General features: G+C 39.4%; 1 protein-coding gene across 2 annotated transcripts in view; it reads right to left on the bottom strand.

Annotated features, from left to right (window-relative positions):
* The window catches only part of LOC119859961 (AGBL carboxypeptidase 4), a 1,439,111-nt gene that overhangs the window by 613,244 nt on the left and 801,091 nt on the right, over positions 1–24,776 (bottom strand). For both annotated transcript variants that reach the window (XM_038412901.2, XM_043520131.1), the window contains exon 6: positions 15,048–15,087. In XM_038412901.2, coding sequence (XP_038268829.1) covers positions 15,048–15,087 — 40 coding nt within the window. The remainder of the gene's footprint in view (positions 1–15,047; positions 15,088–24,776) is intronic.

Genomic DNA, 24,776 nt, shown 5'->3' with positions numbered 1-24,776 from the left:
GCTTTGTAAAACTTAAAGTCACACAGATTAGTGCTTAATATTAGGTCTAGTTTCTCAACTGCTATGTATACAGTTCTATATATGACTCTTCAGTTGTTGGATTTAATTTAGCTAATAAGGAAAGAAACTAAATAAACATTGTGCAAAATCTTAATCCTTATCATCTCCTTTGCTGTTCAAAATGCTAAAATCCCTAATAATTAGGCGATAAAGTATGCAAATATTTGAACAAAGATATAATTAAACCAAATGGGAGGAATTTCTGTTTTCATAGTTGGTCATTTGTGCTAATTGCTGACTTACCTTGATCATTAGAGTCCCGCACATTAAATCATTGCCATGACACGCTCGATGTCAAGGAGCCACTGACACAAACTGCCATATACAAAAACAAACAACAAATTTGGTCCACATATTCAGAAAGGCACATTAGTGCAATAGGATCACTGAAGTGAAAAGTTATCTGCTTCCCCTGGATGAATGCAACAACCTTTCCTTCCTGCTAGATTTTTAAAATATCTGCTCTTCTTTAAGCCAGCCTTCAAAATCCGCATTTTGAAATGTAACTTTTAAAGCACTTAATATAAAATTAGCATTTCCATTCACCAGTAACAGTAGCTTCTGATAAATTGGAAATTACAAGAATGATGTTCCCTCTCCCACTACCCTCGATGATTTAATTATAAAAGCCATTTTAGAAGAATCACATTATGTATCAAACACCATGTGGACAGACAGTCTGCAGGCTCTTTTATTCCAGTCACTGGAATGTCTCAACCTTGGTGCTGAGGGACTGTCTTCTCCTGGGACAAGAGGGTAATTTATCATCCACATAATGATGCTTTTGTTTTGTTTCAGCCAGCTGCCTCCTTAGGAAGAAGTGGACGGTTGAAGAGGTTAATATAGACCACTATCTAAATACCTTTTAAGCCTAATTAGCAATTAACATTTAAACCAGGTATGCAAACTGAATTACAACCCAAAAAGTAAATAAGAGTTCTTGATAGATCAAGCAAAAAACAGAATGTGACAACACTTAATCCCTCATCCATGTATGCAAAAAGGAGTCTATTCTGCCAGAAATAAAAGATGGAGAGGCATCTAGCATCTCTAACTCCTTGATGATAAATACTGGTGCCAATGTGCAAGAGTGAAATGAAGCTATTATATGGAAAGGCTCAGTTTTTACAAAAGAGAATTAATTCCATATTTTATAAAAGACTGTATTGAAAATTATGGCTCTCAGCAGAATTGAGTCAAGTTGGAATCAATGGCAGCAATATTAGGAAGCAGGAAGGAACCCTATTTTTATATTTAATGTATGCAAAGTGTGAGACAGTAAACCAGCTCCAAGGTTGATGAGCTCTATGGACCTTATTATGTCTCTCGTATGTGAGGCTTTGCTGCTATGCAATGGACATAAAAATGGTTGTTACTCGGTATTTCAGGATAAGCTGTTTTAAAAAACCAATGCATTTAAATAAAGCATGATTTCAATAACTCCACTAATGCATCACTGTGTTCACTCCTTAAATTCTAATTCACCCCCAACCTCTATTTTCAAACAGCACTACCTTTTCCGTCAAAGCTACAGGCTTCTTTAATCTTGAGACGCACACTGCATTTTTAATCCTTGACTCAAACCAGTAGGAGCAGTGGCAGAAGCAGCCAAAACAAGGATTGCTGCACTGAGGGGCAGGCGGTAAAATGAGACCCAGTCAGGACCACCTCTCCTGCCCAGCACACCCAAATCCAGAACTGTGCAAGGGAGACCCACTTTGCATACTCTGAGGGGCACTAGAACTCAAGATGTTCCTTCCCCTCCCGCTCCCCTGCCATGCAGCCTTGGGGAAAAACTGCAGGGAATTACCAGTCTGAGGCCCGTTCTACACAATAAAGTTTTATCAGCATAGCTATGTCAGCTGTGGGTATGAAAAGAACCACACGTTCTTCCAACATAGCTAGATCAGCAAAATCTGGAGTGTAGACAGAACTATGCCAACAAAGGAGGGCTTCTGTTAGGGTTACCACCTGGCTGGTATTTGACTTGCCTGGCCGGTTTTTGGTGTTTTTTAAATAGATTTTCCAGTTGCCAGAAAAATAATTTAATCAGGCAGTTTTGTTTACATGGGTCTAAAGATCTGAATTATTATCATAATACACTGAGATATCGAATGTTTAAAGTTTCTATGTCCAGCTAAAGGTGCTGCAGTGTTCCCATTTCCACAGTTTAAGCAACAACAGATTGACACTGTTGAAAATACAGCAGCTGTCTGCCCACCAACACACATATGCATCATGTGTGTGTGAGAAGGTTTCAGTCATGCGAGAGTGAGCCGACGGGTGATGTTATCAATCTTATCTATATGTGTTCTCTCTCTAGATACTATATGTGGCTGTTGGGATGGGGTTGCAGAGTTACCCTGTAGTTGGGGTTTCAGCGAGCTTGCCTTGTGTGTGGGGGGGTGCCAAGTTTTTTACATTTCAAAGCGGGTAACCCTAGCTTCTGTTGGTGTAGCTAATGTCATTGAGGGAGATTGGTATTCCTCCCTACGCAGAACTCATCCTTCTGTCAGTATACACTGTGTCTACACTAGGGGGATCTGCCGTATAGCTATACAAGTGTAGCTGTGTCAGCAGACTCTGCGGAGTGTAGACAAGGCCAGAGATTCCAGGCAAAGGAGTGGAAACAGCCAAAGTAGAGAACTTTCTCCAATTTTGACTGGACTTCCTCTGCCCTGTGCATTTTGACTGTTTGCTCCAAACCTCTCCCTTCCTTTCCCTCAGTCTCTTCACCTCAGATTCACTGCACACCTGTCCCTCTTTTCCTCAGCCCTGTCCTCCTCACCCCTCTTCCCTTCAATGTCCTGTCTTCTCTTAACTTTTCTTTCCATTCAGCAAATTCCCTCCTAATGAAACCCATCCTCAAAACTAACTAACATGGTACAAACAGGATGTTTGCTGCCCTCACATTGGTCACTCTGCTTGTGTGTTCTATCCCTTCCCCACCCCGTGTCTGTCTGGACTATTTAGTTTGTAAGTTCTTTGGGGAGGGACTTTCTGGTATTCTGCATTTGCAGAGTGCCTGTCACAATGGGACCCCATTCTTGGTTGGACCTTAGGCGCTATTTAATACAACTTATTATTAATAATAATAATTAAAATGCTAGTTTGTGCCAAAGTTTGTAGGCCAAATTAGCCAATACACTTCAAACAGAAGCAATTATTTTGTTTTCTTACTAGTTTGAACTTAAAAGGGAGAAACCAGATTATTTTTAAAGCTGCACTAGGCAAAATAGCTCTTGCGGGAAGTGAATAATAAATATACCACATGCTATGGTAATGTCCATGGGGTAAGGTAGGGGGTTGTTACAAAACACAGTATTCTAACTTACTACAGATGTTGCAAATAGAATTTACAGCTTTCTCGGCATGCTTATCTCTCCTCACCAGTTTCTGAATACTGAATCACATTCAAACATGGGCCATTTAAAGGTTTTATTCATTTATTTATTTGTTTTAAAAAAAGAAGTTACAATATTTTATTCCATGCTAGTCTGTAATGTTAAATAGATGCAAGACCTGTATTTACAAATCACATGCAATTGCATTTTGGCACATGGAAATTACATGCAAATGCATTCTAAATGAGTTTGTTTATCATTCTTGAATTCTAATCCAGAGGTCTTACTTTTTAAATTCAGTTTATACTCTGACGTGTATACAAATGAGTTTGACTCTGGAAAATAACTTAATAAACTCAGGGTTAGCTATGCAATTAGAGGAGGCATCTGCGAACCATAAAACCTGGAAAACAACATTTACATCTTTTGTACATCCAAAGTTCCATTTTTTTCTCCCTTAAATTCATCATTTAAAAATGTTGCAGCTATTTCTGTGGGAGGACAAATAAGAATTCATTGAACAACCAGTCACCACTCTCTCCAATGAGCAATCCATGGGGTAGGGCTGGAGCAAATGTACAAAATACAAGATTTCATTTAAAAGAAACACAAAGAAAATGAAAAATAACTGAATTAACATTGATCATGACTTTTCAACAGCACTTCTTATTATTACAACCTGGCAAACTCTCCTGTGGGCAATAAAGCTTCCCCATGTATTATTAGCCCTCTGCAGAAAGCTATGAAAAGACACAAATCTGTTTTCTCAAAGGACAGAAGAACAATTAGTTATAAGAGAAAGTAGAGCCATATTCCACTGTTAGGTTAAAGGTGAAGAAACCAGAACTCTAACACACAAGTTTAAGAGATTAACACTCCTGCAGTTAGTTCTTGAATACCACAGTATTGATTATTAGTCACCTGATTTCTGGTTGCGGTACTTTTTTGTGGGACCACGTTAACATATATTGTAGTATTATTTTATAACATCCAAATTTCCACTATGTGCGAACACACACACACAAATATCCCTGCCCTAAAAAGTGTACAGACTAAATTTTAGAGGTGACACCAAAGTGTCAATGAACACACTACCCAGACCCTAAACAAAATATACTAGAGCATAACAAAGAGTGGCGAAGGAAGGGGGTGAAGAAGGATGAAGGGCTCACCCATATGATCATGTGTTTTCTCACCATAGGCGTGTGCACATGGGTGGTGAGTATGGGACATTTTTTGGTGAGGTTTATGGGTTTGTTTTATAATGTTTTAAGGTTTCCGATACTGTGGATCTGATCCTTGTCCCCAAAGCAGATTTAAAACTGGCCTAATTGACCAGATGAGACTTCTCCTTGAAAGACCGTTGTGCCATCTTCTCACACAGCTCCCAGCATTAGGGGTTTGTGAAGAGGTAGTAAAGACATGAGGGTAGCCTGGGGGAGCTGCTGCAGTCAAGCATAATTCAGAGCAGCCAGGAGGACCTTTTCTCACATGGGATTCTGACCCTTCCCCTCCCCCGACCTTGCTACTTAGTCAACATTGACCATCCAGAAACCCTGTTTGAGCCCTTTTCCCACTCTGCCATCCCACACTCCCAGACCTGGTTTACAAAGTCCCCATTCTCTCCTCAGTCAGATCCCCCATAAAACTTCACTTGTTAATTGATGCCTTCAAGTGAGTTCAAAACAGTAATAAATTCTCTAAGTTATCCTCTCCAGTGCCCTTCTCTGACTTCTTGTTTCAGTACCAAATGTTCTGAGCGCCAAAGAGGAACTCACTGGTGATTTGATCTTTTCAGGAACCAAATCTGATAAAATAAAAATTCTTTGCACCGTGATAGCCCCCACTCCCATAGGGAAACTTTAAAAACTTTTTGCCAATCTCTAACAGTTAATGTTTGTCTTCTTCCCTGCTATAGCTTGGCTGGGGATTGAGAGGAGATGGTTTTGCATTAATACAAATTTTAATTAACTAGTTTTGAAATTTTCCTTCTATGTTGTCTATTACTGCTCGTGTTGTCCATTTAAATGGTAAACTCTCCAGGATAAGGATGGTGTCATACTATGCATTTGTACACCGCCTAGCACAATACCCTCCGGCAGTGGAATGGGACCTCTGGCTGCTACTGTAATATAAAGGTTATATAATAATCCTACCTTCTCTGGGTTTGTCTTTTGGTTCGTCAGCTATTTGTGGCAGGGACTCTCATTTTCACTGACTTCTTGTTCAGACCAGATGACAGATAAGAATTATTAAAAAAACACACTTCTAGGTGACTGAGATTGTGTTCCCATGGAAATGCCCTTACTAATTAAAAAATAAACAACTGGGGACAGAGCTTTCCATTCTGCTTTACAATATATATATATAAAACCAAGAAGGGTTTCTACAGAGATTGTTTTTCTAAGTTTTCTGTGAGGTATCAACCTATTTATAAAGAAAAGGAACCCAATATGATTCAACAAAAATTACTGTGTGAAAACATATTCAATATAAAAAGCTTTGTCATCTGGGATACTTGTTACTTCTAAGAGCTCTGATCAAAGATAAAAACCAAAACAACTTCTTGTAATCAATTATGCACTGCTAGTCCATGGCGTATGTGTAATTCATAAAAATTAAATGAAGTATGTAACATGGATTTACACGCAGAAATGAAATATGGACATGGGTGTAATGCTAAACATTGGACTGATATCTTAAATATACAGTAATCCCGTGACTTAGACAGTTCCTGGCTATGCATTAGCTCCTTGATACAATTACAGCACCCCTCAGTCTATTCTAACTTTTGCCTGGGAAGTAACCTGGCACACAACTGGCCAAGGATCATGGCATGCTTACAGCTGTGCTATGGACTCCTTGACTACAGTTAATGAACTGACCAAGGTTTCATTTTTTCACGTGCAGAAACCACTGGGGAGTATTTATCAACGAACTAACTAAATAAAAACATTTTCCACAAGTTCACTGCACACACACTACACACACACACAGACACACACACAAACCCCTCATAACCTACAAATCTGACTTGTCTTAAAGAAGAGACTAAAAGAGGCACCCTAAGTTTACACATTCTCCATGCAGAGCTGATGTTTAACCCAAATTGTTCCATTTGAGGTTCCCTTGTATGTACCGAGAAAACAAATTCTGAAGATCATTATACACTAGTCATCAAATTCAGGAGAGAAGTGCGAGATTCAGATTTCTGGCATAGGTGAAAGAAAAACAAATCAAGTATCAAACTTACAGATCTTCTCTCTGTCTTTGTTCACATTTTTGGGGGACAATCAAATCAAGCACCACATACTACAATATTGTTCCTTTTATCACCTGTTTGTCTCTGAAATATGCTACTTTTATATATTTCTAACATCAGAATTAATTTCCTTATTGTTCTAGATTACATCCTTTGGCCACGGGTCCTATACATTTTGCTTACATGAGCCCGAAAGAGTTTGCAGCACCTTAATGAACAGATCAATTATTGTTCAGAAAAGAAAATACTGTCTCTTTAAAGGTTATTTGAAGGTTGATTGCTATCTTATTGCTTATCTCCAGCAAATCTATTCAGCCTTATGAATGAATTTGACCTTTTTATAGTTACTGGAAAAAAATAACAGAACAAAAGTTAATTTAGAGCTCCATAATACAACACTTTTTCCCAGAGAAATGAAAGGGCATTCAAATCGATACCTGCACAATAACAATCTGATGAATGTTTGCACCCAATTTTCTTATTTTGCTAACTTGAGATTGGGAATTTTGAATAGTTTTCAGAGACCATATACTTTATGTGCTGTGAAGTATGTGGTATTGTGTCCAAACAATGCTAGAGGATAATCATTATAGGAGTATCACTGGGCCTGAAAAGGTCAGTTAGTTAGAAATGTCAACTTTCAATGCAACTGTACTGGACCTTCGTACACAAGGATCCAATTAAAGGGACATGCCAAGGTGCATGGAAACATCACGGTGACCCAGAATAATAATAAGGCATTGTGAAAAAGCTTGATGTTTTTCTTCAAAAATAATGGAGTTAGCCTTCAAAATGCCCTCTATCTGGTCTTATTTAATCTTGATGAAACACCACTTATCCTGTAGATATACAAAAGAATCAGGTTTCTTATGCAAGAAATAAAACCAACAACAAAAACAGACTTACCAAAGCTAAATATTTAGCAAACATCACATTAAAAAATCTCATTTTGTTATTTAATCTAAAATTATCCTTCATTTCAATTGGAAACAGGATTTTACATGTTGGTAATTTGGGGTTTATATAGATATATATGTACATCAATAGATACACAGGAAAGTGATTATAAGGGTAAATTCACCTCTCTCAGAATAAGGCCAAAGTGAGTGGGCTGTTGGGTGTGGGACAGAGATGATGGAAAGTGGGCAGAATGTGACACTTCTGCAGCCACCAAGCCAGCATGTAGGTCTGGATATGGGTTGGGTGAAGGTTAGGGTTATGAAGCCACTGAGCCTCATAATGACAGGTTTCAGAGTAGCAGCCATGTTAGTCTGTATTCGAAAAAGAAAAGGAGGACTTGTGGCACCTTAGAGACTAACAAATTTATTTGAGCATAAGCTTTCGTGAGCTAGAGCTCACTTCATCGGATGCATTCGATGAAGTGAGCTGTGGCTCACGAAAGCTTATGCTCAAATAAATTTGTTAGTCTCTAAGGTGCCACAAGTACTCCTTTTCTTTTTGAGCCTCATAAGTATGTAGGGCTAGAATGTGGGTATGCAGCAATACCACTCTTCTTTGCTATACCTTTGTTATTTGTAAATGAGAAATTCTTATTTTTGAACATATATTTCATCCTTAATCCTCATTGTATAAAAGGCCATGTTGCCTGATTGGCTCTTGGAGAGCCGGAACCCTGCTGCTGGAAAGGGGCAGGGAGAAAGACAATGTTTTCTTATCACTTTTTGCTACCACATAATGTCTCTAAAACTCCATCAAGATTAGAACAAACTCCTTTCTAATTCTTTAACGCTCAGATGCAATTGATAATTTTGTAACTGGCTGCTGGCTGAGGCTCCAGTTTTTTTATTTGATGTGTAAGAGATATCAATTTATTTAGAGTAATATCAAACCAAACCTTTGGAGTCTGTTCTCCTGTGTGCGTGGTGGGACTTTTGCCCTTAACATTTTCAGGATCCATTTTAAACCTTTGTGAGCACAAAGGTGATTAAACCCACAACATCTTAGTCATGTAACTTGAGAAATAGCTTAGCTCCCAGACCTCACTGACTGTTCCTTTTAGATTAATCAGTTATTATTAGAAAGACTGAAAGGGATTTTTCCCCCCTAAAACAAAACAGCATATGAAGCTTTCACCAACACAAACGAACTGTAATTACATTAGGCTGTTTGAAAATTCAGCCAATATCCCTTGACATGTACTTTGATCAAAATCAATGTAGGATTAATTAGCATGGACTATCAAGAATAGTTAGTGCATGAGTTTTAACAGTGAACAACATTCTGTCACATTTTATTACCCTGTATCATTTTTACTAATAGGTGTATTATAGCTTCATGACTTCAAGTTCCTTATTATTTTCATGCTTCAATTAGTAAGAAGTTGATTGTCAGAATATTCAGGAAGGTAATGGAAATGTCTTGCAGGGGGGCATTCAGTAGTTGAGCTTATTCTTAAGTAACTTTCAAAATCATATTTTAAAGCTTTTCTTCTCTTCACCTAATTTTACTAGGGAGTCTCATAAGCAATGGTGTGTGGAAATGCAACACTTAATCAGCTAAAAAGTACAGTAAATCCCACATATCACTTTGTTCATGGAAGGAAAGTAGAAATATATTTTTCTCACCAGAGGAAATTGATTAGGCAACAGTCCTATATCTATGATTTAAAGTAGTAAAATATGTATGAAAGAAACCAGAGCCATCTTACAAGAATTCAGCGTATCACAAATTAATGAAATTGAGACATTTTTAAAGCACAGCCCAGGAGATATTATAGGGGAAAGAATATTTTAAATGATAGGGTTTAGCTCCATAAAGTTCAGTCTGATAAATATTTTTTTAAAATCAAGGCTTCTTTCTTTCATACAAGTGCTATACTTTATTAGTAAGGACATTCTCAGAAATCTCTACAGTTTTAGGATCAAATCCTGTAGCCCTTAACTTAGAATTTATACTTTTTTTTACTCTAGCATAGGGTGCAAACTCCTAAAGTGCTCTGAGAAAAATCTAAGTAAATCATGGCTAATGAACTAAGGATTTAGCTCTTATTTTATTTTTCTCTTAAAATGGAAATGAAAGAGACTTAAAACATTCTATATTCTATATTGCAGACAAGCTGGGCACTATGGGACATTCAATTACCCCATGTTTTCTAAATGTATTCAATTTACTGCTGCCAAATGGAATGAGTTTTATACACATCTGGGAAACATACACCTCCAGTGCTGACAAATATCTCCTGACAATGCACTGATTTCAAGAAAAGTTTATTTTAAATTTGCAATAGAGACAGTGGTAGGAAAGGATCAAGCCCTGAAAAAGGCTGAATCAAAGAGAATTTCAAAGGAGTATTTGTGATGGAGGTTCTTGGACAATCTAACATCTTAGCCAATTTTAAAGCCAGTAGGTTCAATCACTCATCCGTTTACACTGTCAATAATTTAAAAAAAAATGCAGTGGGAGTTGAACTCACCTTCCTGAATGATACTGTAACATAGTGAGTATTTACAAAAACACAAACAGCCAGCTAGAAATGAAGGGCAGATCCTCAGCTGGTATAAACCAGCTTATCTTCATTGTGAAGCTAAGTCAATTTACGCCAGAGGAAGCACTGGCCCTAAAGTTTGAGCCTACTAAAAATTGCTGCTCAGGGAGTGCTTCAAATGAAACTCAGAGGTAAAGCTAAGTAAATGTAAAGGAAATAAATATACGTTAGTGAAACTTCACCTCCTTAAGCTCTTCCTCTCATCAAAGTTTATGTTACTTCAACTTGGACTCGCTCTAGACACACACCAATTTATGAATGCTTAACTTCTTTCCCCTTCCCACTTTACACATCCTGTCTGAATTTGACTCACTGAATCACATGGAGTTTTACAGAGTCTAAGATGGTGTAACTCACATGCCACGGGGCGGTAGAAGGGAGGGTAGCAACAACATTTACTAATTCAACTTACTCTTTCTTCTAGCTACTCAACATATAAGGAAGTGCAACTTAAATTCCCTTAAATACTGATAAGTGAGTTTCAGTCACATCAAGGAGATCCAGCACCCAATGAAGCCTACACCACTTGTAAAACAGCTTCTGCTTTTCAACATCCTGTGGAACATTTCCTGAGCCATTTCCGTCTGGACTTTGAAATGGGATCCGCAGTCATATACATACATGTCTCGTACAATATTTAATTTCTGTACATGTACAGTACCAATTTTTAAATCCCAACATTTCCTCCATCACTACTTTTCCAGAATACACTCAATCCATGTCAGGGATAAATAAGTATTCGTTCTGACTTACAAAGCTACTTTTAAGTCAAAACTAAGGGTTTCATCGCTACTAGAGCCTGAAAAAAACACTTGGTCAGTCTGCAGAACAGTTTCTCTGTCATAGCCAGGAAAGTCACAGGAGATGGTTGGTCTGTCAAGGGCTCAGCTATATTGTTTCATCACACCTGCTCGTCCTAGTATACAGCAGCACTATACACTTTGCTTATTGTGTGGAGGCCATCTGGAGCAATGTGAGTGCAAGACAGACAATGGCTGGGCAGCACCACAATGTGGGTTCAAAATAACAGCAGATTGAGGTGATACTAAACAATAAAAGATGGGCAACATTTAAGACAACACTTAAGCTCTGTTGAATCATTTTACAACAGTGGCCTTTTTGAATGGCAAATCTGTCATGACATAGCATTAAGGTTCCTGTGATAGCTCTTGAATTATTATCTGAATTTTTAGTCACTGAGGACTTGAGAACCCATTTGTAACTCACATGCCAAGAGGCAGAAGAAAGGAGTGTAGTAACAACATTTACTAATTTAACTTTCTCTTTCTTCTAGTTACCCAACATGAAGGAAGTGCAGCTTAAATACTTAAATACTGATAGGTGAGTATTCATGACATGATGTTATCTTGCAACCATGCCCATTAAAAGCCTTCTCTACTCTAGGAAAACTGTCCGTTGTTGACATTTATTGCCACCAGTGGGTGCAGTTGATCCAACTCTGAATATGGTTTGATTGGAAGTGCAGACCAGAATGAAAGGGTTCAGTATCATTTCAAAATATGCTCACTGCCAGGAGGTACCATTCCCCAAGTGGGAATGCACGGCGGGTCTTGAAGAAAAAATACAGTTACAGCCTGCACGGTTCTTCAACACCTCAGTGACTAAAAACCCAGATAACAGGTGTATGTGTGTGTGTGTGTATGTATGAGAGAGAGAGAGAACGTTACCTCATGTTGTATGCAGTGTTGTTGTAACAATGTCGGTCCCAGGATATTAGAAGGATACGTCAGATTAGGTAATATCTTTTACTGGACCAATTTTTGTTGGTGAGAGACACAAACTTTCCAGAGAACTCGTCTTCAGATCTGAGAAATGTACTCAGGATGTTACAGCTAAATACAAGGTGGAACAGATTAAAAAGCTATCACTCTATATCTGACCTCAGACCTCATCCTCAAAGGAAACCTGCACAACACTTCTAAAAGACAAGTCATAATTCATAATTTTGCTAGATACTAAAAATCATGACTGAATACAGATACTGGATTTATGGCTTATTACAACAATCTATAACCCAATTAAGTTCCCCCCCCCCCAGCTTTTTCTCTCCCTTTCCCCTCTATGGCTGGAGAGGTGTTAATGGGCTACTTTATCTTGAATGAGTAACAGCCGTGTTAGTCTGTATTCGCAAAAAGAAAAGGAGTACTTGTGACACCTTAGAGACTAACAAATTTATTTGAGCATAAGCTTTCGTGGGCATCCGATGAAGTGAGCTGTAGCTCACGAAAGCTTATGCTCTAATAAATTTGTTAGTCTCTAAGGTGCCACAAGTACTCCTTTTCTTTTTGCAAATACAGACTAACACGGCTGCTACTCTGAAACTTGAAATATGTGTTAACTACTGATGCTAAACAATCTGTTCCACCTTGTATTTAGCTACGACATTCTGAGTATATTTCCCAGACTTGATGAACAGCTCTCTGTACCTCAAAAGCTTCTCTCTCACCAACAGAAATTGGTCCAGTAAAAGATATTACCTCACCTACTGTGTCTCTCTAATGTTATCTCATGACAGGTGTGCCGTTTACAAAGGCCACCACGGTTTCTCAAATGGTACTGAATTCACTTTGTCCTGATTTATACTTGCAGTTAGACCATGCCAGACTCATTGCTGCCAGCCATTGTCCAGCTATAGGGGATTTTCCTATTGTAGACAAGACTAGCTGAGTGACATCCACTGTACAGGAGGCTGCCTGCCTTTACACAGGATGGAAAACTTAAAGAATTTCCAGAGAAATGGCAGTTGAAAACAAACGGTTCGGCCCCCTAATTCAGAGCATCCAAAGTACTCAATCATAAGCTGTAGCATGTCTCTGTAAAAAGAGTCCATTGCTAACAAATCATAAAGACAGTCCTCCAAAATGAAAATATAAAAAAGTAACAATATCTAAAGATAAATAATTTCCAAGGCTAAGATTTTGAAATCTGTGTGACCCGAAGATAGACTCCTAAATCCATATTTAGGTTGGGATTTTTCAAAGGACCTTAAAAAGTGCTGAATGCCTAACTCCCTTAAACTCTTTAGAAAATCCAAATTTTAGGCTCCAAAATAAGTTTGGCCTGAGGATGCTCAGCCATTTTGAAAATGAGGCCAAACTTATCTAGCAGCCAAACTCTAGGCTACATGAATCTTGGCCCAATTTTTTTTAATACTTTATAAAATCAATGATTATGATTTCTGGCTATCAACACACAAAAACACAAAAAATGCACATCTTGAAAAATGTCTGGCAAGGAAGTCTTTTTTTTGGAACACAGCATGTCTACCTACATAATCAGTGGAAACTGTCTTAGTATGTGCCTATGCTGATCCTGCTAACTAATTGCTACGTTGCTGTGCAAAACTGAAAGATCAGAAGTGCTAGACACTTATTGTAATCACAACTATGTACAAACTCAACTTAATCAACTCTTTTATTGCTCCAGTGAACATTACATCAGTCATCACAGTAAAGAAGGTATCATAAATACAATTTAAACAAATGTCTCACATTTAAGTGATCCCCCCCCCCCTTTTCTCCTATAAAAAAAGCTGCGGACTTTAGTTACTTTATCCACGATCTGAGTGTTTATTCTGATTATGACCTTCAGGGATTTTTTTTTCTTTTCTTTTTTTCTTTAGAAACAGGGGACATTGAAGATACAAAATATGAAAAAATGTGTCATATTTGCCCTTGAATTTGTAGTCAGAGTGGTGACAATTGCTCTTTCTCACTGTATTGTTGCTTTTATCAGCAAGTGCCCTAAGCATATATTAACATAATTGCAAACTGTATGAAAAATGAACATGCAAAAATGTGACGCTATTGCCAGTAGCTGCAAACATCTGTCCCAACAAAGTGTTTCTTCTTCTCCTTTTTTTTAATGATTACTATTTGAACAAGGTTAGTGAAGGAGAAGTCATGTCACAGATATCTCCATTTACAATGTTGGAACAATTATTGATGCAAAATGGTTATCCAAGCAAAATGTGTCGCATTCTGCCCACTCTCCCATAACACCTGCTTACTTTGTTAACATATTCCCAGTTAAAGCCAGACAAAAAGATAAAGATGCATTTAGAGCTGAGGGACAGAAAAAAACTGGTTACCAAAGCTAGTACCAACTCTGTGTGGTGCTTCTCTGTTGCTGGTGGACAGTAGACCTCTAGGAGAGCTAATGAAAATAAATTGAGCCAGTCTTACTGAAGAAACTAAACAAGAGCTTAGATCAAAGAGAAATCTCATTCATCTGGCCTGCATTTCAATTCCAATAGCAAAAATACTATGCCAAAGATATGAAAACACTTTCATGACTAGTGACAAGAAATTCAACCTATAACACATTTGGGGGATTCTCCTTTGCAGACAAAAAAACAAAAGTCATTATTGAGAAGACTGTTTCAAAAGTGTTTTATTTTTACCTAGATATTTCCAAACTCATTTACTTTAAGGTTCTTCAGAATTAACCTGTATATTCTCCCACCAACAGTGCATGCTGAAAGCCACTGACTCTTTACACCTGTAAATGTATTTAGCACTTAAAAGAGTAAAACTTAGATTTCTGTGATACTTGAACATCCATTGTGAATTCTAGGGCATCTACCCTGCAGACATACCACTAACTGTAACCCCAGGAGGCTTAAAGAAATATCAGCACTCAAATTCATAGAGTAAAGGTCTGAAGAGGCAGCTCTGTGAATGGATAACTACCTGGGGCTTTGCCAAGCACAATATAGCTGTCACTTGTTATTATGTTAAAGATTTTCTGGGGAACAGTGTTTTTCATTTTGCATGCCAGAGACAGGGGGAAAAATACATTTAGACAACTGTCTCTTTAAGAAAAGATAAAAGCCAAGCCTTGTAAGCTTACTCACCAGGGTTGGTTATAGTCAGCAGGTCAAGTTGCCGTTGTTGCTGCAAAGCAAATTAGAAAAGGAATTGTTAAAGGGGGAGTAATTTCAGTGGGTCATCTTAGACATGCAAAGAAAGTGTTCTGACGTTTACACTGGAATAAATTACAAGTTACACGGCTCAGAGCAACTATTTTGGATGGGAGCCATATGTACCTTCCGACTAAGGAAAGAAATCTAGTCAGTCCCTTCGGGGGGGTGTTATTTACATTTCTGAATTGGGTTTTTGGATAAAAGTGCAAATGTGTGTGTCCATGCATACTTTTAACTAGCTGCTTCAAATCTAAGGGATCGTTGACTTTACAGAGAAGGAGCAAGACACCAAGATGTGCTACTCTACGATTCTCTTCTTGACTAAGTCACTGCCTCACAGTTTGGACTCGGTTAAACAAATAGTTATATTCCCCTGGGAGGAGATTTTTCAAAGACACCTAAAGAGATATGAATGACCAATTCACATTCATTTTAATTGGATTTCAGCACTCACATCACCTTATCTGGCTTTGAATATTTGAGTCTCAGTTTCTATATTTGTAAAGTGGCCATGATAGAGCTTTAATGGTTTGAACACTGCTCTGGGAGCCTTAGATGAACGGTGAAATGAAAGTGTAAAATAATATTGTTAGTACTATAATAAACTAGCAATTGATGAAAGGAAATACTTTTTCACATAATGTACTATTAGCCTGTGGAATTCATTGCCTCAGTATTTCACTGAGTCCAAAAGCTTAGTAGTATTCAAAATGAGATTAGACATTTATATGGATAACAAGACTACCCTGAGTTAACAGTAAATATTAGAAAAAGAAACAAGGGTTTTTGAAGAGATATAAACTCTTATGATTTAGGCATAAGCCAGCCTCTAACTAGTGAGGTTTAGGAAGAATCTATCCCTGGAGGCAGATTATCCCATCACTGCTTATGGCGCAGTTTCTCTGCCTGCCTCTGAAACAGGTGGTAGCAGCAGTGACAGGATACTACCCTGGATAGACCACCATTGTGATACATTATGGAAATTCCTATATTCCTATGATATTATCCTTTTCAGCTTCTGCACAGCCTAAATTTCTACTGCATCACGTTTTCTACCTCCACGGTGGCTAGGCAAGTTTACACTTTCATTTTCACAAGTGGATTTTATTATTGTCTAATTTTTCCTTGCACTTTCTAACAGTTGTCATTCCTCTAAAACTCTCTATGGCCAACATTTGTGTGTCTAGCTGGCATCACAGTATATACTGTCCAGTTTAATTTCCCTCTCCTAATCTGCTCAATAATGTCTGTGTTACTTTCATTTATTGTCAGGCCTATTGATCCTTTTCTAATCTAATTCACATCATTACACTCTCTCTATTCTTCTGGTGACAGCTGAAAGTCCTTGAGGAGGAAACTATGTGTCAGTGATCCCTACAGTGGATATTCTTCTCTAGAAAGTCTTACTGATTAAAGACCTTCCCCTTCAGATTGCCCAAAATTGCAGTCTCTATGCAGGCAAAACACTACTGACTGAAGTCAATGGGCACAATTCATCGCTGCTGTTTGCCTGTGCAACTTTACTGAACTTCCTTGAGTCGTATGCCCATTTATACCAGTGGACAACTGGGTGCATTGGATGCTTTGTCTGCACAAGACTCTGGGATCGAGTCCACAGGTGGCATGGGTGTCAGGAAGTAGCATCAGAGCTGTAATCTTCTGGAGCATTCTCTTTATGTTGTGTGTTTATGGCCTACTTAAGTGTTTTAACTCTTTTGTATAGGGTAAAAGCTTTTGATGGGTACAGTTTCACTTGTATTCCTAGTACTGACAACTCTGAATATACATTCCCATGTATGGCACAAGGAGTATGACTTATCTTGGTCACTTTATTATAAACTCCAAGGACCAGACTGTGCCCCGTCCTTAAACTGATGTGCCAGGATAATGGTAGGAACCTTTCCCTGACTTATGGGACCTCCCTAAGTCCTAGGCACAGTTGTACACTGCTCTCCAGGGACTACAGTGTCTGCATTCCCCATATCTTTTGTGGGCATAAAGGAAGCATCATAGTAAAGCTACTATATCTGAAGGTGTGTAGCAATGGGTTCACTCCTCCCATGGAAGGCTGTGTCTAAACGGCACACTCGGTTCCTAAGTGTATATGAAGAAAGTATTCTAATTGTGCGTTATATTAGATATACATTTTGGGCCTAAAGCTGTATTTCTATGAAGCTACGATTTGCCAATAGCAAATTGTTTTAGCAGCCACATGGCCAACAGCATAGTTTATTCTTGTTTAATGTAATTTGAACTCAAAATGTATAATAAATAGCCAAGTTCTAAAAGGAATGGTCAGCCATATACAAAAATGACTGGAAAAGGGCAAATGCAGTGCCCATCTATAAAAAGAGAAATAAGGACAACCAAGGGAATTAAAGACCAGTCAGCTTAACTTCTGTACCTGGAAAGATAATGGAACAAATAATTAAGCAATCAATTTGCAAACATCTAGAAGATAATAAGGTGATAAGTAACAGTCAACATGGATTTGTCAAAAACAAATCGTGTCAAACTATCCTGATAGCTTTCTTTGACAGGGTACAGGTTTCAGAGTAGCAGCTGTGTTAGTCTGTATTCGCAATAAGAAAAGGAGTACTCTAAGGTGCCACAAGTACTCCTTTTCTTTTTGACAGGGTAACAAGCCTTGTGGATGGGGGGAGGGGTAGATGTGGTATATCTTGATTTTTGTAAAGCTTTTGATACTGTCCTGCATGACCTTCTCATAAATAAACTAGGGAAATGCAACCTAGATGGAGCTACAACAAGATGGGTGCAAAACTGGTTGGAAAATCATTCCCAGAGAGTAGTTATCAGTAGGATAACTGTCATGCTGGAAGGGCATAACAAGTGGAGTCCCACAGGGATCAGTTCTGGGTCCGGTTCTGTTCAATATCTTCATCAATGATTTAGATAATGGCATAGAGAGTACACTTATAAAGTTTTGTGGACGATACCAAGCTGGGAGGGGTTGCACGTGCTCTGGAGGAGAGGATTAATATTCAAAATGATCTGGACAAACTGGAGAAATGATCTGAAGTAAATAGGATGAAATTCGATAAGGACAAATGGAAAGTACTCCACTTACGAAGGAACAATCAGTTGCACACATACAAAATGGGAAATGTTTCAGAGTAGCAGCCATGTTAGTCTGTATTCGCAAAAAGAAAAGGAGTACTTGTGGCACCTTAGAGACTAACAAATTTATTTGAGCATAAGCTTTTGTGAGCTACAGCTCACTTCATCGGATGCATTTGATGGAAAATACAGTGGGGAGATTTATATACACACACAGAGAACATGAAACAATGGGTTTTATCGTACATACATTAAGGAGAGTGATCACTTAAGATGAGCCATCACCAGCAGCGGGGGGTGGGGGGGAAGGAGGAAAACCTTTCATGGTGACAAGCAAGGTAGGCCATTTCCAGCAGTTAACAAGAACATCTGAGAAACAGTGGGGGGTGGGATGGGGGGAAGAAATAACATGGGGAAATAGTTTTACTTTGTGTAATGACTCATCCATTCCCAGTCTCTATTCAAGCCTAAGTTAATTGTATCCAGTTTGCAAATTAATTCCAATTCAGCAGTCTCTCGTTGGAGTCTGTTTTTGAAGCTTTTTTGTTGAAGGTTAGCCACCCTCAGATCTGTAATCGAGTGACCGGAGAGATTGAAGTGTTCTCCAACTGGTTTTTGAATGTTATAATTCTTGACATCTGACTTGTGTCCATTTATTCTTTTACGTAGAGACTGTCCAGTTTGACCAATGTATATGGCAGAGGGGCATTGCTGGCACATGATGGCATATATCACATTGGTAGATGCGCAGGTGAACGAGCCTCTGATAGTGTGGCTGATGTGATTAGGCCCTATGATGGTGTCCCCTGAATAGATATGTGGACAGAGTTGGCAACGGGCTTTGTTGCAAAGATAGGTTCCTGGGTTAGTGGTTGTGTTGTGTGGTGTGTGGTTGCTGGGGAGTATTTGCTTCAGACTGGGGGGCTGTCTGTAAGCAAGGACTGGCCTGTCTCCCAAGATCTGTGAGAGTGATGGGTCGTCCTTCAGGATAGGTTGTAGATCCTTGATGATGCGTTGGAGAGGTTTTAGTTGGGGGCTGAAGGTGATGGCTAGTGGCGTTCTGTTATTTTCTTTGTTGGGCCTGTCCTGTAGTAGGTGATTTCTGGGTACTCTTCTGGCTCTGTCAATCTGTTTCTTCACTTCAGCAGGTGGGTATTGTAGTTGTAGGAATGCATGATAGAGATCTTGTAGGTGTTTGTCTCTGTCTGAGGGGTTCGAGTAAATGCGGTTATATCGTAGCGCTTGGCTGTAGACAATGGATCATGTGGTATGATCTGGATGAAAGCTAGAGGCATGTAGGTAGGAATAGCGGTCATTAGGTTTCCGATATAGGGTGGTGTTTATGTGACCATCGCTTATTAGCACCGTAGTGTCCAGGAAGTGGATCTCTTGTGTGGACTGGTCCAGGCTGAGGTTGATGGTGGGATGGAAATTGTTGAAATCATGGTGGAAATCCGCAAGGGCTTCTTTTCCATGGGTCCAGATGATGAAGATGTCATCAATGTAGCGCAAGTAGAGTAGGGGCATTAGGGGACGAGAGCTGAGGAAGCGTTGTTCTAAGTCAGCCATAAAAATGTTGGCATACTGTGGGGCCATGCGAGTACACATCGCAGTGCCGCTGATTTGAAGGTATACATTGTCCCCAAATGTGAAATAGTTATGGGTGAGGACAAAGTCACAAAGCTCAGCCACCAGGTTAGCCGTGACATTATCGGGGATAGTGTTCCTGATGGCATGTAGTCCATCTTTGTGTGGAATGTTGGTGTAGAGGCTTCTACATCCATAGTGGCCAGGATGGTGTTTTTAGGAAGATCACCAATGGATTGTAGTTTCCTCAGGAAGTCAGTGGTGTCTCGAAGATTGCTGGAAGTGCTGGTAACGTAGGGCCTGAGGAGGGAGTCTATATAGCCAGACAATCCTGCTGTCAGGGTGCCAATGCCTGAGATGATGAGGCGTCCAGGATTTCCAGGTTTATGGATCTTGGGTAGCAGATAGAATACCCTAGGTCAAGGTTCTAGGAGTGTGTCTGTGCGGATTTGTTCTTGTGCTTTTTCAGGGAGTTTCTTGAGCAAATGCTGTAGTTTCTTTTGGTAACTCTCAGTGGGATCAGAGGGTAATGGCTTGTAGAAAGTGGTGTTGGAGAGCTGCCTAGTAGCCTCTTGTTCATATTCCGACCTATTCATGATGACGACAGCACTTCCTTTGTCAGCCTTTTTGATTATGATGTCAGAGTTGTTTCTGAGGCTGTGGATGGCACTGTGTTCTGCACGGCTGAGGTTATGGGGCAAGTGATGCTGCTTTTCCACAATTTCAGCCCGTGCACGTCGGCGGAAGCACTCTATGTAGAAATCCAGGCTGCTGTTTCGACCTTCAGGAGGAGTTCACCCAGAATCCTTCTTTTTGCAGTGTTGGTAGGAAAGTCTCTGTGGGTTAGTATGTTGTTCAGAGGTGTGTTGGAAATATTCCTTGAGTCGGAGACGTCGAAAATAGGATTCTAGGTCACCACAGAACTGTATCATGTTCATGGGGGTGGAGGGGCAAAAGGAGAGGCCCCGAGATAGGACAGATTCTTCTGCTGGGTTAAGAGTATAGTTGGATAGATTAACAATATTGCTGGGTGGGTTACGGGAACCACTGTTGTGGCCCCTTGTGGCATGTAGTAGTTTAGATAGTTTAGTGTCCTTTTTCTTTTGTAGAGAAGCAAAGTGTGTGTTGTAAATGGCTTGTCTAGTTTTTGTAAAGTCCAACCACGAGGAAGTTTGTGTGGAAGAACACTTCAATCTTTCCGGTCACTCAATTACAGACCTGAGGGTGGCTATCCTTCAATAAAAAAACTTCAGAAACAGACTCCAGTGAGAGACTGTTGAATTGGAATTAATTTGCAAACTGGATACAATTAACTTAGGCTTGAATAGAGACTGGGAATGGATGAGTCATTACACAAAGTAAAACTATTTCCCCATGTTATTTCTCCCCCCCACCCCACCACCCACTGTTCCTCAGATGTTCTTGTTAACTGCTGGAAATGGCCTACCTTGCTTGTCACCATGAAAGGTTTTCCTCCTTTCCCCCCGCTGCTGCTGGTGATGGCTCATCTTAAGTGATCACTCTCCTTACAATATGATAAAACCCATTGTTTCATGTTCTCTGTGTGTGTATATAAATCTCCCCACTGTATTTTCCACCAAATCCAATGAAGTGAGCTGTAGCTCACGAAAGCTTATGCTCAAATAAATTTATTAGTCTCTAAAATGGGAAATGATTGCCTAGGAAGGAGTACTATGGAAAGGGATCTGGGGGTCATAGTGGACCACAAGTTAAACATGAGTCAACAGTGTAACACTATTGCAAAAAAAGCGAACATCATTCTGGGATGTATTAGCAGGAGTGTTGTAAGCAAGACACAAGAAGTAATTCTTCCGCTCTACTCGGCTCTGATTAGGCCTCAACTGGAGTATTGTGTCCAGTTCTGGGTGCCACATTTCAGGAAGGATGTAGACAAATTGGAGAGAGTCCAGAGAAGAGCAACAAAAATGATTAAAGGTGTAGAAAACATGACCTATGAGGAAAGAATGAAAAAATTGGGTTTGTTTAGTCTGGAAAGAGAAGACTGAGTGGGGACATGATAAAAGTTTTCAAGTATGTAAAAGGTTGTTACAAGGAGGAGGAAGAAAAATTGTTTTTCTTAACCTCTGAGGATAGGACAAGAAGCAATGGGCTTAAATTGCAGCAAGGAAAAACTTTCTAAATATCAGGATGTTTAAGCAGTGGAATAAATTGCCTAGGGAGGTTGTGGAATCTTCATCATTGGAGATTTTTAAGAGCAGGTTGGACAAACACCTCTCAGGAATGGTCTAGATAATTAGTCCTGCCACGAGTGCAGGGGACTGGACTCTCAAGGTCCCTTCCAGTTCTATGATTCTATGACCATCTGTAAAAACAGCCATATTGGAAAAAAGTTGGCAATAGAAGAAGGTCAGGTTATACAAAGTACAATGAAGGCAAACTGCAGAGCACATAAGTGTTTGTATAGCATCTAGTACAATTTGGGCCTTGCTTCTTATTTGAGCCCCTTGGCAACATAGGCAAATAATAAAATACACAAAAGAATAACAATTTGTTATTGCAAGAAAACAGTATCTTATGAGCAAAAAGAAAAGGAGTACTTGTGGCACCTTAGAGAATAACAAATTTATTAGAGCATAAGCTTTCGTGAGCTACAGCTCACTTCATCGGATGCATTTGGTGGAAAAAAAAAGTATCTTATGAGGTAGGTTTGATAAAGTGGAAACTAATCACAGGCAGATCCTCAGTTTATGAAATTTGTTATCCTCCATCTGAACACTGGCTGAGGACTGGTCCAGAATGAAACAGAATTAAGCCCTGATCTTGCAAACATTTCTGCATGTGCTTACTTTTAAGCATGAGTAATCCCATTGACTTCCAGTGAACCAGTGGGATAATGCACTGATATTTCACTTCTAGCAACTAACTGCTCCAAAAGATTTGAGATTCAGCAGCCAGGCTCTTGGCTAAGGACTACATGCAGCAGCACTACACCAGGTTGCCTGTGCTGGTATAGGGACTCCCTCTGCCCTCTCCTCTCAGGGCCCCTAGCTGGGATAGCCAGAATTTGCTCTAAAGTGTAAGTTTTCATACATATCTAGTCTTCATATACATATATATATACACACACACACACACACACACACACACCCAATGAAAGGAGACAAAATGTGTTCCTAAACTGTGCTTGTAGAACAAACAGAAAATCATCCCCTGAAGATGCAAGCGTGGCCCCAAACATTTGCTGCATTTCAGATTTCAGAGACCAGGCCCTCTGCCACTCCACCCTCCCGTGGTCCAGCTTGATGTTATCAAATTAGTAACCCAAAAGAAAAAGTTAATATTTTTAATGTTAAATATTTTAAATTAATTATTTAATTTATAAGTAATTCTAAAAGCAACTGAATTAACAAGGGATTTTCCAAATTTCTCGAACAGTAATTCAATAATCACTTCAGAATCATCACAGCTGTGGGGCCAGACTCACTACCCTCTAGCACTGGGATGTGCAAATGCACCACCCAGGGCCCAGGTACTGGAGGAATTCCCTTCCCCACACCCCTGCTGCCAGTAGTTCCGCTCAGGGAGGGCATCTGTTAGATTCTTTATCAGCCTGATAAGAGCCCTTCAGAGATTGTATTGAGTCAGCACATCCTTTACTGCTCTAATCTTGCCCATCCTGAAAGAACACAAACCGCTATTTTGACCATGCTGGTTCCCCACAGGCCCCAGGGCAAAGGGGAAATTGTGGCCAATTTGAACCACAGCAGCTTCCCATATTGTGGATTTTTCTACCTTTGGTGCTGTTCAGAGGCACAGACCCTGCAGTGCATCTGGCCCTGATTTCTATCAATTAATCACATTAACTTGCATAACATTAACATAAATCATTAATAAATGCAATAAACATTGATAAAGAGTAATACATCATATTTAAACACATGGAAGGAAATCGTTAATAAATTAAGCATTAATTCATTTAACGAACGTTAATCTATGAGGCATCAAGAATAAATTCTGCTTCAGAGAATGAGTTGAAAAGACCTGGTTTGTGAATCAGTCTAATCCCTTGAAAAGTACAGAACAGTCTCTGCTTCAGAGACATTTATGACTATTTCTAGCCATTTGGATATATCCAGCTATACAGCTTCCGTTACTAAACTTGGAAGACCATTACTAAGTTTAGAAGACCATTACACTTCTTGGTAATGTAGAGTCTATATCTTCCACCAGGCTGTTTCCTAACATTTCTTCTAGTAGCTCACTTTCTGAGAAATTTCTTTTCTTCCTTCACACTGATGCCCTTTTACATGTTTGTAGTTTCATTTAATTTGCACTCCAATTAAATTGGGAAATTTCAAAGAAATAATTTTTGTGTAAATTCACAAATTACTTTAAATTCAGATTACCTGCAAGTTGTTTGCAAATTGTCCAACCTCCTATACACATGTGAAATGCACTGTGCAAGCTTTGACTCTCTTATCTTCAGATTAGAAAAAAGAAGCCAGATGCAAAGATGTCCCATGAGACAAACTGTATTGCTTTTTTAGCAATTGAGAATTTTCTTTATATATAGAAATGAACCTAATTGTACCCAATTCCAAATGGATCTAGATTTCATTGGCCAGAACTTTAGTGGCGCCAAGCTTACACTTAGCACAGCTGAAGAGAGTGAAGGAGAAAGGTAATTCAAAGCCACCTTTTCACTCCTGCCATCCTGGGCCAGCCATGAGCCAAAAGGCCGCATGACTCTTCCCCCTTCCCCAGGAACAACATCTTCCTGTCCCTACCATCCAACGTGACCACTAAGCAGGAGATGCTGGTGACATAGAGGCAAATACATGAGCTCTGCACCATCTGAGATTCCCTAGCTTTCCAGCTGTTTGTGATGCTTACTGGCCTTCAGGAGACATCTCTGGGTGGAGCAGGGGTCTAGAATGAACCCACTCCTCTGATTGCCATCTAATGCTCAGAGTCTGGGGCTAAGGACAGCACAAGCTTTAAAAACAGTACAGT

The sequence above is a fragment of the Dermochelys coriacea genome, chromosome 8, assembly GCF_009764565.3.
Source record: "Dermochelys coriacea isolate rDerCor1 chromosome 8, rDerCor1.pri.v4, whole genome shotgun sequence".
Taxonomy (NCBI): Eukaryota; Metazoa; Chordata; order Testudines; family Dermochelyidae; genus Dermochelys; species Dermochelys coriacea.
Note: the sequence above shows the minus strand (reverse complement) of the source record. Positions and strands in the feature narration are given on the sequence as shown.